At 44.6% G+C, this 16,840-nt stretch overlaps 2 protein-coding genes and 1 long non-coding RNA gene across 4 annotated transcripts in view; 2 read left to right on the plus strand and 1 right to left on the minus strand.

The window, feature by feature from the left end:
* Nucleotides 1-16,840, plus strand: part of STS (steroid sulfatase) — a 441,865-nt gene that overhangs the window by 140,535 nt on the left and 284,490 nt on the right. The gene's annotated exons all lie outside the window — the stretch shown is intronic.
* On the minus strand, nt 10,831-12,370 carry LOC143982256 (uncharacterized). Its single transcript, XM_077480827.1, has 2 exons — nt 11,935-12,370; nt 10,831-11,655 (listed from the first exon to the last, which is right to left on the minus strand). The coding sequence occupies exons 1-2, from the start codon at nt 12,334-12,336 to the stop codon at nt 11,131-11,133; spliced, it is 927 nt and encodes a 308-aa protein (XP_077336953.1). The 5' UTR covers nt 12,337-12,370; the 3' UTR covers nt 10,831-11,130.
* Nucleotides 13,902-14,943, plus strand: LOC143982257 (uncharacterized). The gene is made up of 3 exons (XR_013274421.1): nt 13,902-14,301; nt 14,382-14,503; nt 14,584-14,943. It is a non-coding gene; the product is annotated as an uncharacterized LOC143982257 (long non-coding RNA).

The following is a 16,840-nucleotide window of genomic DNA, read 5'->3' on the forward strand; positions in this document are numbered from 1 at the left end:
CACCAGCTAGCCAGTGACCACAGAAGCGTGCTTTGGATGTGACCTAAGGCCCGAGAAGATGGAGGATCACGCAAGTCCTGATTTTTGAGCAGCATGAAAGCTGCTTAATGGGAAGGGTAATACTGTGCAGAGCTGCAGCGAGACACATCTCACCCCATGCTGTGCCAGGCAATACCACCCTGAAATCAGGCTTTATATGTAAAGTAACTTCTTACATAGTGTGTACAGATGTAACCACATCATACTTTCCTGATTGGCTGAAACTATGTTTGTTTCTATTGGCTATTATTGTTTCTGAGTTGAGCCAACATAAAAACATAATGTAGATAGATCAAGCCAATGGGGAAAGAGGAGATAAACATAGTGAAAAATAGTAAAAATATGTATTTTTATAAAGAGTTTTCACGGCTGCTATTTAGAGATTTCTGGCAGCCATTTTTCTGTGCTTGCAGAAAATGCAATTAGCCTTAAAAAAAAGAAAATAATGCAGCTATAATGTCTAATGACTGGTAAACTGAAGTTTTTTTTAAATATATTTTTATTTTTATTTTTGGGTTTAGACATGCTTTAAATGCTATCCATTTGTCCTTTTAAAGGAGATTTCTTTGTTCTATCTGACATTTCTTATGAGCAATGTGTTTTTATTGATGAGGATTTCTATCTGACACATATAAATTAGAAAGGAAATTAGAAGAAATCTCCTAAATGGGGCCTAAATCTCCTAAGGCTCGGTTCACACAGGGGGCGACACGAGGCGACACGACTTGCCGTGCCGCGACCTGACAAGTCACCCCCGTTCTGTACTACGGAACCGTTCTAAGAGGAGCGACTCGAGTCGCTCCGACTTAGAAAAAAGGTTCCTGTACTACTTTTGGGCGACCTCGGGCGACTTGCATTGACTTCTATACAGAAGTCATTTGCAGGTCGCCGCTGAGGTCGCGGCGCGGCAAGTCGTGTCGCCTCGCGTCGCCCCCTGTGTGAACCGAGCCTAAATCTGAACAAAAAAGCAAACATATAATATATTGCAGTTGCATTACTTTGTTTCCCCTATTTTACCTGGTCATCTGGCCAGTAGCCCACTTTCTGTTTTCGGGTAGCTCTGTACTATAGAAGAGCAATAGAGCTGTCCTTGGGCAGCAGCATTTGCCAACCAGTGGAGAGGCTAGTGCTAGATGCAATAGCAAATTTTTTATAGACTTACAAATTAAAACTAAACTCCAGCTAAAACTTTTTAGGCAGTTACAGATTTATTTTTATTTTTTTGGACAAGGGTTTTACATAACTGAATAAAAGTCTACCATTGTACATTAGCCTCTCTCTCTCTTTTTTTGTTTTGTTTTACTCTCTAACGTCCACTTTTGCTGTATGTTAAAGGAAGTCGAAAATAACAGACTTGCCAGTATGAATCACCAGGTGAAAATAAAGCATAAAAAAATGCAGCCACTGCATTTAAAAAATGGTAGGCTGCAGTATATACAATTTTTGCCTTTGAGTTATGATACTCCATAACATTCCTAGATGTTTCCTATAATATGGAAATGTATGACTTTTAAGTTTAAGTCCATTCAAATATTTAACAACTAAATAGGCAGGGTTTTTTTTCTCAGGGAGTAGGTGCAGGTACTCTCCACTTCCGAATCACCCCTTGTCCCTGCCTCCTACCCATCTTCGTGCACTGACCCTTGGTTCCACCCCCTACCCCCTCCCAGTACCACCCCTTTTAAGGAATGCAAAGTGATTTGTATTGAAGTAATTTGTATAAAATTTGATGGGATCGTGCTGGACATCATCGCTGTGAGCTGCACTTCTCGCGCTCACCGTCCCCATGAGATGCCGCACATCCATAGGAATGTATTGTGGGCGTCGAGCGGGAGGAGTGACATAGCTCAGCACTGTCTCCCATGATGGGGCTCAAGGGTGTCAATCTTTCCGCTAACAGCGGTGAGATTGACACAATATTGGTAGCACCAACTGTAGATGAGTTTTGAGAGTTGGACTTGATGTAGTTATGATCTTCTTCCAGTAGGTGGAGGTGTTGGACCAGATACAGTGGGGAGAACAAGTATTTGATACTGTCACGGTTATGCAATAGAGTTCGTCTGCTTACCTGTCTGCATGTGTTCATTTCTAGAGACCAGCCGAGCTTCACCTGACTGCCTTTATTTCCTTCCTCTGGCATGGCTCCACCCTAGCTCTTATCAGACAACTCTATATTAACCTGTGCACTGCTAGCCTATCCTGCTGATCAACCTTTGTGTGTTAGCTTCCTGTTTCCTGCCGTGTGCTCTGCTACTGTTTTCTGTTACCGACTTTGGCGTGTCTTGACTATCCCTATTTGCCTGTGACCCTGACCTTTTGGCGTGTACCCGACTATCCTTGTCTGCTTGTGGCCCCGGCCTTGGCTTTGTCCCTCACTCTCCCTATCCTCCTGTTGCCTACTGTGGGTGTGAGCTGGGGGACCCTGGGGGTCGCGACCTGGAGCCAGTTGCAGCCAAGTCCATCCTCACCACTCGAGGCTCTGGTGAACACCTGCTGGCTCTTAGACTCTGCGCCCCGGGGAATCTTACGCTCTAACCCCAGTGGGATCTGTCCCCCGTCTGCAGCAGTCAGCCTTAGGGTCCACAACCTTGCAGTGCACCCCTAAACCCTACGGTGTGCATCTGTCACCTGGGCTCTAGGTGACCTGACAGATTGATCAGCCATGGACCCGGCTGACGTGCCGCTCCCTGCAGTCGATCCATTGCAGGGCATAGTGCGGAGACTCGAGACCCAGGAATCTAATCAGACTCAGGTGATGCGATTCCTTCAGGATCTGGCTTCCCGCTTTGAGCAGCTACAGGCTTCCTTGGGAACCCCGAACCTGCAGCCTCAAGTACAGTCTACGACTGCACCTATCGCACCAGTCGCATCCACACATTCATTATTACTGCCAGCTCCGTCCCGTTTCTCTGTGGACTCCAAGGCCTGCAGGGGCTTCCTCAGCCAATGCACCATTCATTTTGAGCTCCAGCCTCAAAACTTTCTGTCCGATCGGGCAAAGGTAGCCTATATAATTTCCCTCCTCTCCGGTGAAGCTTTAGCCTGGGCTGCTCCCCTGTGGGAGAAAAATGATCCAGTGGTTTCCAGCCTGTCCAACTTCTTGAAGCTCTTCCGTAACATCTTCGAGGAGCCAGCTCGGGTTTCTTCTGCGGCTAGTGCCCTTTTACGCCTTCGCCAAGAAGCCTTGTTCAATGGGCCAATATGCACTTCAGTTCCGTATCCTTACGGCGGAATTGAGCTGGAACAATGAGGCCCTGGTCGCAACCTTTTTACATGGCCTCTCTGACCAAGTGAAGGACGAATTAGCAGGAAGAGCTATCCCCGCCGGTTTGGACAATGTCATTTCCTTATGTAATCAGATTGACATTCATTTCCAGAAGAGGTCCTTAGAAAAAAGACGCCAGCACCCCCCAGGTTCTAGTCAGCCTGAGCTTTTTCCCCGTCGCCCTGTGGAGCATCCTCTGTCTGCTGAGGAACCCATGCAGTTGGGCCGGACCAGACTAACCCCCGAAGAACGTGCTAGACGCAGAACTCTGGGCTTGTGTCTTTATTGTGGGGGCAAGGGTCATTTTCGTGACTTCTGCTCGCTCCGTCCGGGAAACGCTCGGGTCTAATACATTTGGAAGGTGGAGTATTGGACCCAGAAACATCACCTTCTCGTCTCCTTCTTCCGGTGTTCCTCCATGTAGGCACTTCTTCCCAATTGGTCCTAGCATATCAGGACTTCGGGGCTGCCGGCAATTTTATGGACTGGGGAATTGCTTCTTCTATGAAGCTTACCCTTTCTCCCCTCGCTACTCCACTAGTAGTCTCGGCAATTGATGGCACTGTGCTCCCAGGGGGCCCTATCCGTTTCCAGACGCTACCTATTAGGATGTCGTTAGGGATACTCCACCAGGAGGGGATCTCCTTCCTCATCCTACCCAAGGCCTCTACCCCCATTGTATTGGGCCTTCCTTGGCTTCAGCTCCAATCGCCACATGTGGACTGGGTATCTGGGCAGATCCTGGCCTGGGGTCCTTCGTTTTTCTCATCTTGTCTTCCCAAGGTGACCCCCAAGAGGAAACTTCCCATTGCTACCACATCTGTATCGTCCGATCTTCCCGCGGCATACAGTGATTTCCGGGATGTGTTCTGCAAGAAGTCTGCTGAGGTGCTTCCTCCTCACAAATCTTTTGACTGTGCTATTGACCTTGTCCCTGGAGCAACCCTGCCCAGGGGTCGTACCTACCCTTTGTCCATTCCAGAGACCCAGGCCATGTCTGAGTATGTCGCTGAGAATCTGGAGAGAGGTTTCATCCAGAAATCCTCATCGCCTGCAGGAGTAGGGTTCTTTTTCGTTGCCAAAAAGGATGGTACCCTCAGACCCTGCATCGACTATAGAGGGTTAAACGCTGTGACTATTAAAAACCGTTACCCCTTACCTCTAATATCTGAGCTATTTGACAGGTTGAAGGGGTCTTCCATTTTCACTAAGTTGGATCTCAGAGGTGCATACAATCTCATTCGAATACGGGAAGGTGACGAATGGAAGACCGCATTTAACACTAGGGACGGGCATTACAAGTACTTGGTTATGCCTTTTGCTTTGTGTAATGCTCCAGCTGTGTTCCAGAACTTTGTCAATGAAATATTCAGGGATCTACTGTACCAGTTTGTTGTCATCTATCTGGATGATATTCTCATCTTTTCCGAAAATCTGCCTGCTCACAGAAACCATGTACACACCGTACTTCAGCGCCTTAGAGAGAACGATCTCTATGCCAAGATGGAGAAATGTTCCTTTGAATGTTCCGAGGTCCTGTTTCTGGGATGTTTTGTTTCTAGTGCGGGTCTTCGCATGGATCCCGGAAAGGTCTCAGCCAACTGGCCCCTTCCCGCTAGCCTCAAGGCCACACAGCGCTTTCTTGGCTTCACAAATTATTATAGGCAGTTCATAAGGAATTACTCTTCCATTGCTGCGCCTATTATCGCTTTGACCAAGAAGGGTGCGAATGCCAAAGACTGACCTTCCGAGGCTGTCTCTGCGTTTCACGATCTGAAACAGGCCTTTTGTCTCTGGACCCCTCTTGAGGAGACCAAATCCTGAGGACCCATTTTTTATTGAAGTAGACACTTCTTCGATGTGGGTGGGAGCTGTGCTTCTTCAGGACTTTGAGAAGAAACGTCAACCATGTGCGTTCTTCTCCAAAAAAAATTCTCAGGCAGAGAGAAATTATGCCATTGGTGATCGGGAACTTCTCGCAATTAAATTGGCGTTGGAGGAGTGGCGTCATCTCTTGGAAGGTTCCCCTCACTCCATAACGATCTTTACTGATCATAAGAATCTACAGTACCTACAGAATGCTAAACGTCTGAACCCCAGACAGGCCAGGCGGAGTCTCTTCTTTTCTCACGATTACGTACAAACCTGGTTCCTGCAACGGTCAAGCTGATGCGCTCTCTAGGTCATTTGACACTTTGGACGAGGAGTCCAACCCTGATCCTGAGCCGATCATTCCTACCTCTTGCATTGTTGCCCATTCTACCACCCTGGAATCAAAGATTCCTCCTGGTAAGACCTTTGTTCCCACAGAGCTAAGAACTAAGATCCTTCATTGGGGACATGATTCCAAGGTGGCAGGTCATGCTGGGTTCCTCCGATCCTTCCTGCTTATCAGTCGTCACTACTGGTGGCCTAATCTCCACTCGGATGTTAAAGACTATGTTAAGGCTTGTCACGTCTGTGCTCAGTCTAAATCTTCCACTCAAGCCCCTGCTGGTCTTCTCATGCCCTTGCCCATTCCAAAGGAGCCCTGGTCTCATATCGCCATGGATTTTATCACTGATCTTCCACTATCGGAGAATAATACGGCCATTTGGGTAGTAATCGATCGGTTCTCCAAGATGGCTCATTTTGTTCCTCTTCCTGGTCTCCCTTCTGCCCCTGCCTTGGTTCCCATTTTTGTACGAGAGATTTTCCGCCTTCATGGTGTTCCTTCTCATGTCGTCTCGGACAGGGGTGTGCAATTTACTTCTCGTTTTTGGAGAGCCTTTTGCAAATCCCTCGACAATACCTTGGATTTTACCTCTTCTTATCATCCCCAATCCAATGGCCAGACTGAGAGAGTTAATCAGGAGTTGGAGGTCTTTCTCCGTACCTTGGTCTCTGCCCATCATGATGATTGGGCATCACTATTACCGTGGGCTGAGTTCTCCCACAATAATCATGTTAACGTCAGTTCTCAGAAAACACCCTTTGTCACTGTTTATGGAAGACACCCTCAGCTTCCTCTTCCTATGACTTGTTCTTCTGACATTCCAGCTTTGGCTACTGTTCAGGAATCATTCAATTCCATGTGGGCTGACGTTCATGATTCCCTCCAGAAAGCTGCCAACAAATTCAAGAGTTTTGCTGACCGTCGCAGGCGTAAGCCACCTTCTCTTCAGCCAGGAGACAAAGTCTGGCTCTCCACCAGGAACATCAAACTCCGGGTTCCTTCCCTCAAATTTGCCCCAAGATTCATTGGTCCATACACCATAATTTCTAAACTGAATCCGGTTTGTTTCAAGCTCCAGATTCCCAAAAGCCTCAAAATCTCTAACTCCTTCCATGTTGCCCTTCTAAAGCCTTTAGTCCTCAATAAGTTCTCTCGTCCTCTCTCTACCGTAGCACCGGTCTCTGAGGATGATCAGGAGTATGAGGTTAGCCAAATTTTGGATTCCCGACTCTGTAGAGGCATTCTCCAGTACCTCGTGCACTGGAAAGGTTTGGGCCTGAGGAGAGGTCGTGGATTTCAGCTTCCGAGGTCTTTGCACCTCGTCTGTTGAGGAAGTTTCATTTAAAGTTCCCCTCTAAACCTGGTCCCAGGCAGGGAAGGGGGAGGCCTCGTAAGCGGGGGGGTACTGTCACGGTTATGCAATAGAGTTCGTCTGCTTACCTGTCTGCATGTGTTCATTTCTAGAGACCAGCCGAGCTTCACCTGACTGCCTTTATTTCCTTCCTCTGGCATGGCTCCACCCTAGCTCTTATCAGACAACTCTATATTAACCTGTGCACTGCTAGCCTATCCTGCTGATCAACCTTTGTGTGTTAGCTTCCTGTTTCCTGCCGTGTGCTCTGCTACTGTTTTCCGTTACCGACTTTGGCGTGTCTTGACTATCCCTATTTGCCTGTGACCCTGACCTTTTGGCGTGTACCCGACTATCCTTGTCTTCATGTGGCCCCGACCTTGGCTTTGTCCCTCACCATCCCTATCCTCCTGTTGCCTACTGTGGGTGTGAGCTGGGGGACCCTGGGGGTCGCGACCTGGAGCCAGTTGCAGCCAAGTCCATCCTCACCACTCGAGGCTCTGGTGAACACCTGCTGGCTCTTAGACTCCGCGCCCCGGGGAATCTTACGCTCTAACCCCAGTGGGATCTGTCCCCCGTCTGCAGCAGTCAGCCGTAGGGTCCACAACCTTGTGGTGCACCCCTAAACCCTACGGTGTGCATCTGTCACCTGGGCTCTAGGTGACCTGACAGTACACTGTCAATTTTTCACATTTTCCAACTTACAAAACATGTAGAGGTCTGTAATTTTTATCATGGGTACTCTTCAACTGTGAGAAACGAAATCTAAAATCCCAAAAATCACATTGTATGATTTAAAAAAAAATTATTTTCATTTTATTGCATGACATAAGTATTTGATCACCTACCAACCAGCAAGAATTCTGGCTCTCACAGACTTGTTATTTTTTCTTTAAGAAGCCCTCCTGCTGTCCACTAATTACCTGTATTAACTGCACCTGTTTGAACTCGTTACCTGTATAAAAGACCCCTGTCTACACACTCAATCAAATGGACTCCAACCGTTCCACAATGGCCAAGACCAGAGAGCTGTGTACGGACATCAGAGATAAAATTGTAGACCTGCACAAGGCTGGGATGGGCTACAGGACAATAGGCAATCAGCTTGGTGAAAAGGCAACAAGTGTTGGTGCAATTATTAGAAAATGGAAGAAGTTTAAGATGACAGTCAAACTCCCTCAGTCTTGGGCTCCATGCAAGATCTCACCTCATGGGACATCAATGATCATGAGGAAGGTGAGGGATCAGCCCAGAACTACATTGCAGGACCTGGTCAATGACCTAAAGAGAGCTGGGACCACAATCTCAAATAAAACCATTAGTAACATACTACGCCATCATGGATTAAAATCCAGTGCACGCAAGGTCCCCTTGCTCAAGCCAGCGCATGTCCAGGCCCGTCTGAAGTTTGCTAATGACCATCTGGTTGATCCAGAGGAGAAATGGGAGAAGGCCATGTGGTCTGATGAGACAAAAATAGAGCTTTTTGGTCTCAACTCCACTCACTGTGTTTGGAGGAAGAGTACAACCCCAAGAACACCATCCCAACCATGAAGCATGGAGGTGAAAACATCATTCTTTGAGGCTGCTTTTCTGCAAAGGGGACAAGGACGACTGCACAGTATTGTATCAGACAATCTTGGCCAAAAACCTCCTTCCCTCAGTAAAAGCATTAAAGATGGGTCGTGGCTGGGTCTTCCAGCATGACAATGACCCGAAACACATAGCCAGAGCAACTAAGGAGTGGCTTCGTAAGAAGCATCTAAAGGTCCTGGAGTGGCCTAGCCAGTCTCCAAACCTAAACCCAATTGAAAATCTTTGGAGGTAGCTGAAAGTCCGTATTGCCCAGCGACAGCCCCGAAACCTGAAGGATCTGGAAGGTCTGTTTGGAGGAGTGGGCCAAAATCCCTGCTGCAGTGTGTGCAATTCTGGAACTACAGGAAATGTATGATATCTGTAATTGCAAACAAAGGTTTCTGTACCAAATATTAAGTTCTGCTTTTCTGATGTATCAAATACTTATGTCATACAATAAAATGCAAATTAATTATTTAAAAATCATACAATGTGATTTTATGGGTTTTTGTTTTAGATTCTGTCTCTCACAGTTGAAGAGTACATATGATACAAATTACAGACCTCTACATGCTTTGTAAGTAGGAAAACCTGCAAAATTGTCAGTGTATAAAATACTTGTTCTCTCCACTATAACAGTTATAAGTGTCATTGGACAAAAGAAAAGAAAAAACACAGTCATTTACCTCAAATATAATAAAATGGAAAAAATTAAAGAGTTGCCGGGCAACTCCAGTGTACATTGAACTTGTACTAATTTCCAAGGGTTACAAGGAAAAACACGGAATAGACCAATTATCTGGATCCCTGAGCTTCAAAGACCCTGGATGATTGATATTTGAGGAATTATCGAGTCCATAAAACAGCAACATGTTGTTTTATAGAAGGCGTATTATTATCTTGTGATACCAAGAGGATTCATCTGTGGCTTTTTTGCCAGTCTTGTGATAATTTCCCAGGTGTGGATATATGTTATGTTTTCTTCATTGTTTTTGAGAATACTCCATAAGCATAAGATTTTCAAACCTTGCTCCAGATTGTTGATCGAGTACGCGGTGCCTTTATTATCTACGAGTATTTTTGTTGGAAATCCCCATTTATAGAGTATGCTGTGATTTTGTAGGATCTTGGTAATTGAATTTAGTTTTTTTGCGGGCCAAGATCGTCGCGTGTGATAGATCAGAATATAAAATGATACCCGCATACGGATCAGGTAGTGGGGAATGACGACGTGCATATTGCAATAGTTGATCTTTTACATCATAAAAGTGTATTCTGGCTATGACATTTCTTGGTCATTTTTCTGGAATGTGAGACGGTTTAGGTAATCTGTGTGTTCTGTCGATTCCCAATTCCTGATGTTGGATTGATGGAATTCACTTTGTTATCATATCTTTAATGCCCCGTACACACGAGCGGACTTTTCGACATCCAAACTCCGACGGACTGAGTCCGGCGGACTATCCGCTCGTGTGTGGGCTGCAACGGACTTTAGCTTCGCAAAAGTCTGACGGACTTTAGAAATGAAGCATGCTTCAAATTTTCCCGACGGAACTCCGCCGGACCCAGGTCCGATGTAGAAGTCCGCTCGTCTGTATGCTGTTCCGACAGTCCTAAAACGACGCATGCTCTGAAGCAAGTACGAGACGGAAGTGCTCGGTCTTGTAAAACTCCAGTTCGTATTGGAAGTAGCACATTCGTCATGCTGCAAATTCTGTGCTCGTTTAAATGTATAGCGCATCTTCTTTATAATGCTAGAAGAACGAAGCCTTTTGATTTATAATGCTAGAAGAACGAAGTTGCTTTGCTGCTCATATTCACTCACAGAGTTCTCACCAAACACATTTCTGTTTTATTTCTCCTCATCTCATGAATGATCTTGTTTTTATTTTAAAGCCCCATCTGAATTTTTTTTTTTTTTTTTTTATTTTTACTAATTTTTTTTACTCCATATTTTTGGTACAATTCTTTACCATGTTTTTCTTGTGATCTCCATATTTAATTATTCTGTCAATTAAAACCCCCCCAAAAAAAAAAGTTGTTAACTTGACCGAATAATTAAATATGGAGATCACAAGAATAAAAATGTTCATGATTTCACCCAAAAATATTGATCAAAAAATTACTCAAAAAAAAAATAAAAAAAAATGAAAAAATGTTGGTGACTAATTTTTGGCCTACATATTTTTGGTACAATTCTTGACCATTTATTTTTTATTGTGATCTCCATATTTAATTGTTCCGTCAAGTTAAAACCAAAAACTTTATTTATTTTTTTTTTTTTTTCATTACCACAATAACCTTTTTATTTTTATTCTGGTGACAAGTTACCACAATAACATTTTTATTTTGTTTATAACCTCAAGGAGGTTAGTGTCCCTTGTTAATTTCACATTGTCTTTTATAGAAAGGTATTTGACCAAAAAACACATAGGCAATTATATTTTCAAACAAAAATATCCATTTATTCTGGTTCTACAAACAAAAAAATGAAGGCAACACTGGAGAAAATTGTGACATTTCTGTAGCCTTTTGGCCCCAGGGCAAACGTGAAACTATGTGGACAAGAAAATTCAAATTTTACAAAATCAAATATGGTCCCAGAATCCCAGACATCAAGAGCAGCATCAGATGGTATATATGTCCCCAGGCTGTGGTTGGTCGGACCAGAGTGAAGCCAGGTCATCACCTTCTTCTCTTCGCTCCACCCTTCACTGCACCCTTCCCTGCAGACTTCCCTGTAGCCTTCCTGGGAGGCTGTGTCTCCGGTGGTGGACTCGTGGCAGGAGGAGGAGGAGGAGGAGGAACAGGAGGAACTTGCTCCACAATAGTACTGTTGGCCGATAAATCTCCACTGAGCCCCTTCTGTAAGGACAGGAAAATCAGCCTTTCGCAGTGGAGACGTTGGCCCATCTCTAGTTGCTGGAGCCGGCTGGCAATGTAGCAGCCGTAGGCCTCTTCTGCGTCAGGGGGGCTGTTTAAAACATTAGTCGCCTCTCTAATGAGTCGCAGGGATTCCTCCTGTGCCTGTGTATTTTTTTTGGCCCTTTTGGATGGAAGACGGAGGGGAGGCACTTGAGAAGTCGTCATCCTTCTACTAGGCCCGGCCACCTCCTGCCTGACAGAGGGCATGGACTCCTCCTGGCTGAGAGTGGGCATAGCCTCCTCCTGCCTGCCACTTTCCTCACCTTCCTCCTGGCTGAGCTCCTCCTCTGTATAAAAAAGGGACATTGTTTTAGTTTTTTGTTCATCAATCCTAAACATTTTTCAGCTCCTGACTTCAAAATTCGGTTAATACATATAAAAGAGTATCATTATGACACCACTATTTCTTGTTTCTGCTGGTGACAAACATTTGTGGCCACTACTGTAAATTGATATGTCCAAATTTTAACTATTTTTTAACATCAATAATAGCGTACAAATTCGAATAACATCTAGTTAACATCATTAATATTCTGAATCTCACTATTTTTGATAAAAAAATACCTGGCTCCAGCTGGGTGCATCCGCTTCCTCCAGGATGGAAGGCTCATCAGCCTCTGCTGAGGTGGAGGGAATGCTGCAGGGAAGGGTGGAGGGAAGGGTGGAGGGAAGAGTAGAAAGCGACTCCCTGGGTTTATATCGGTCGTCCAGGAACCGTAGCTTTTCAAAGTACCACAGCCTGGGAACATACACATCACCTGGTGCTGCTCCTGATGTTTTGGATTGTTGTATTTTCCTCTTTTCCTTTCGGAACATATTTTGCAATATTTGAATTTTCTTATCCACAAAGTCCACGTCTGCCTCTGGGATCCAAGGCTGCACAAATGTCACAAATCTCTCCAGTGTTGCCCTCCTTACTTGTTTATTAAAATAATCCTTGTTCTTGGTATGCCACAGATTAGACATTTCTTTATACTTGTCTATAAAGAGACTTAAAAATTCTGGATCCCTGAATTTTTTATTCATTTTTCTGCAAGACAATACACAAGCCAAAAAACATAATGTTAGCTCAGACTCTCCTAATCTTAGCCCAAGATAGACTCCAGGATCTGCCACTTATTTGGGGAAATGTTTTAAACTTACCTTCGTTTTTCTTGCTCCCAACTTCTGTTCCTATTTTCGCAAACGAACATACGACATGTGATTTTTGTCGTTATATACAGTGCGTCCGCGTAGAACTACGCCTGCGTTGCCCGCCCCTGACGTTCTTTTAGTCAAGTTCATGGTTTCCCGCCCCTTTCTGCGCACTTAACGTCCGTACGACATGTGCATTTTGTCGTAAGACCCAGTGCGTCCGCGTAGAACTACGCCTGCGTTGCCCGCCCCTGACGTTCTTTTAGTCAAGTTCATGGTTTCCCGCCCTTTCTGCGCACTTATTAACGTACGTACGACGTGTGATTTTGGCGTAAGACCCAGTGCGTCCGCGTAGAACTACGCCTGCGTTGCCCGCCCCTGACGTTCTTTTAGTCAAGTTCATGGTTTCCCGCCCTTTCTGCGCACTTATTAACGTACGTACGACGTGTGATTTTGGCGTAAGACCCAGTGCGTCCGCGTAGAACTACGCCTGCGTTGCCCGCCCCTGACGTTCTTTTAGTCAAGTTCATGGTTTCCCGCCCTTTCTGCGCACTTATTAACGTACGTACGACGTGTGATTTTGGCGTAAGACCCAGTGCGTCCGCGTAGAACTACGCCTGCGTTGCCCGCCCATGACGTTCTTTTACAAGAATATTTCCCGCCCCCTTTTCTCAACGGTGCGCAGTAGGAGAAACATGGCGGAAACACAACAGGTGCTTCATATGAACGACTCCAGTAGTCAGGAATCCCCGGAGCCACAAACGTCCCGATCCGGAAAGAGGAGATTTAAGGCCTCAAATATGGCATTTCAAGAAATGGTGGAGATGGTGGGAATCTTGCGAAGTAGGGATTATGATGGCAAGCATGGACCATACACCCATCCGAACTTGCGCAAGGCCAGAATCATGGCCAAAGTAGTAAAGACCCTGCATAAACGTTTTGGGGTACGACGGTCAAAAGACCAATTGAGGAAACGGTGGTCCGACCTGAAATTGAGGGAGCCGGATCAATACAGAAGGATCAAGAAAGTTCTGAAAAAAAGTAAGTACTTGTCGTGTGTTCCTATTTTATGATTATTGCATACAGATCCATATGCTTTACCTTTGTACAATGTAAAAAATTGCTGCTTTCATGTTGGTTACAGTAAAGAATCGTATCGTTTGAACAAACCCTCGTAAATTGTTCGTGGCAAACCTCGTTTATGATACAGGGTTTGAACAGCATTTTTTGGGTGTGTAATTTTTAGGACACAACAAATGATTAGGACATTGTGGTTTAGATGTGTTTCAAAATACAATGACTAGAAAAGAACATTCAGTGTAATTGAAGGAGAGGACACTTGGCAGCTGGGTAAAAACACATCTGCACTCATGAGCAAAGGTGTGGGACACCAGAGAACATTTATTAGGGTAAACCACACGCCACACGGGGTTCCCTGGTATACTTGGGGGGGGTTGGGCATGTGTGAACCTTGGCACAAAAACCTACTTATTAGCTTTTTTGGCAAAGTGAATTGATTTCTCATGTCTTCACATTTTGCATCTCTTCATAAACCGACAATTGTACAACACTTCTAATCAAGGTTTCATCTTCCTAGTTCTGGCCTTAAATATCTGTGTGCTAAAGTATACCTTTTGGTTTGTTAATTTCTCATAGGGGAGAAAAGCCTCACAAAGCAAGATCCCAGGGACCGCCATCCTTGCCAGGAGGAATGTGAGGTTAGCCCCATCCCCCCCGTGGATGTGCATGTGGAGGAAGGAGAGGTGGAAGAAGGAGAGGAGATGGGCACCCCACCAGGTGAGTGTCTGACACCACAGCTTCAGGTAATCGATGTATACCTGCATATTTCCAAACACATGTTTTTACATCTATTTTAGGTGATGTTGTGGTTGTGGAAAGCGACACATTTCCAAGCACCAGTGCCCCCCCGAGGATGTCGAGGAAGGAGAGGTTGAGGAAGGAGAGGTGGAGGAAGTAGGGGAGCTGGGCACCCCACCAGGTGAGTGTCTGACACCCCAGCTTGTTGAAATCCATGTATGACTGCCTAATTTTTGACCCAATTTTTCACATCTATTGTAGGTGATGTTCTGTTTGTGGAAAGGGCCCCATTTTCCAGTGACAGCGCACAAAGGCTGATTGGCCAGATAATGGGCTGGAATGGGGAACTAGATGACATGCGAACTAGCCTGGATCTCATGAAGACTCAGATTGACAATATGCAGCTGGAAATGAAGAACATGATCGATATTTTGGGGAGAATATAATCCGTTTCTCCAGAATATCGATCATGTTCTTCATTTCCCTTGTTTTAAAGCAAAGATTGTTTTACTTCACCAATTTTTACGATTGTGGCTGATTGTTGTTTTATACATTTTTCATATTTTTACTAGAAAAATAAAAACCACCAAAAAAATAAAAAAAATATTTAAAAAATTGAAAAAAAAGGAAACCAAAAAATGTTTGGCAAATAAAGTTAAATAAACCCCCCAAAAATTTTACATCACTAAATATTCAATGGCACATGTGAATGTGGCCAAATTAAAATTTTGAAGAATCAAGAATGTGTGGCGTATTCTTTCAATGCTTAATACCAGTTTGGGAAAAGGGATTTTGTGTATACAGTGACAATGGGCCTTATTGAATTTAATGAAAATACACTTGGCACTACAAGTACACTAGGATAACATAGGAGACAGCACAAACCAAAAGCAAGCAAGAAAACACATTTCAGATTTGAGGTTATTTTATTATTTTCCTCTTTTTTAAAATTAAATATTGGGGGGCATTGCAATGGCCCCCCTACCATTAAAATAAGTGACATATCTCTCACGCACTTCCCGTGCACTTTGGGGGGCCAAGCCAGTACGGCCAGTATCCAGGCCTGTCATAGATTCTGGCCCAACTCCAGCCTCCGGCATTATTCCTGAGAAATATGTCGTTGAATTTTTGTGCAAAAAGTTGTGCAAAATGCAGCACGTAAGGATGACATGGTTCAGTTTGTATTCCGCTAGGTTGATATCCGTCAGAAATACACGGAACCGGCTGGCCATTATGCCAAAAGCATTTTCCACCACTCTTCTTGCTCTGGCCAGCCGGTAGTTGTAAACCCTCCTCTCCGGGGTGAGGGCTCTTTGGGGGAATGGCCGCATTATGTGGTTGTGCAGAGCAAAAGCCTCATCCGCAATGAATACAAAGGGTAGTTCCTCCACATTCTCCGAATCAGGTGGCAAGCCCAGGCCACCTGTCTGTAGACGGCGGTAGAACTCCGTCTCGGCGAAGACTCCTCCATCCGACATGCGGCCATTCTTCCCCACGTCCACATAGAGAAATTCATACTGTGCCGACACCACCGCCATTAACACAATACTGTGAAACCCCTTGTAATTAAAAAAGTATGACCCCGAATGGGGTGGTGGCACAATGTGGACGTGCTTCCCATCTATGGCACCACCGCAGTTAGGAAAGTCCCACCGGGTGGCAAAATGGGATGCCACAGTCTGCCATTCCTGTGGCGATGAAGGAAACTGGGGAGGCAAAAAGCAGAAAACAAACAAAATAAGTACTTTGGCACATTAAACATTGTACATTACAACACAAACTTTAGTTCACGCTTCTGCCTAGTCACATGACACCGATCGTCTGCTCCCTGTCATTGGGAGCAGTGATCAGGGTCATGTCACTGCTAGCCCATCCCCCAGACAGTTAAGAAAAACACTCACCCAGAACACACTTTAAACCATTCCTTGGCCCCCTTGTGCTTAATAAAACACCTTCACTGCATGTGACATTTTGACAGTAATCAAGACAATTTTTGACAGCATTGATCACTGTATTAATGACAATGGTCACAAAAATGTATGGAAATTGGCCAATGTGTCCGCCATAATGTGGCAGTCACCAGAAAAAAAAAAAAAAAAAAAAAAAAAAAAAACGTTATCAACGCCATTACTATTTTCAAAAATGGCAACATTTTAAAAATGCCAGCAAAATAGACCATATTTACTAAACGATAGAACTTGAAAAAAAAAAAAAAAAGAAAAACTTAAATTGAGTTTCATTTTAACACATTTTTGTGTACTAAAAGACTACGTATCAGCATCAAATGAGGTCCCCAAAAATCATGGTGAGATATTTTTGTGACTATCTTTCTTTAGAGCGAAAAGAGAGAAAAAAAAGCATATTTAGAAAAATGCATTTTGTGTTTGTTGGTGGTTAATCACCAAAACTAAAAAAGCAGAGGTGATCAAAGACAACCAAATACAAAATCGCTTTGTGCTAATAAAATGAAGATAATTTACTAGGAGGAGCCATGTTACAAGGACGCACAATTGTCAAT

The sequence above is a fragment of the Lithobates pipiens genome, unplaced genomic scaffold (assembly GCF_037356315.1).
Source record: "Lithobates pipiens isolate NorthernLeopardFrog02 unplaced genomic scaffold, aLitPip1_a1.2 Scaffold_16, whole genome shotgun sequence".
NCBI classification, from domain to species: domain Eukaryota; kingdom Metazoa; phylum Chordata; class Amphibia; order Anura; family Ranidae; genus Lithobates; species Lithobates pipiens.

Bases quoted from the DNA above. Each gene is read 5' to 3' on its own strand.
- LOC143982256 (XM_077480827.1), bottom strand. From the start codon at position 12,336: ATGTCTAATCTGTGGCATACCAAGAACAAGGATTATTTTAATAAACAA. The intron at 11,656-11,934 runs GTATTTTTTTAT...TTTTATACAGAG, and splicing joins ATGCACCCAGCTGGAGCCAG to GAGGAGCTCAGCCAGGAGGA.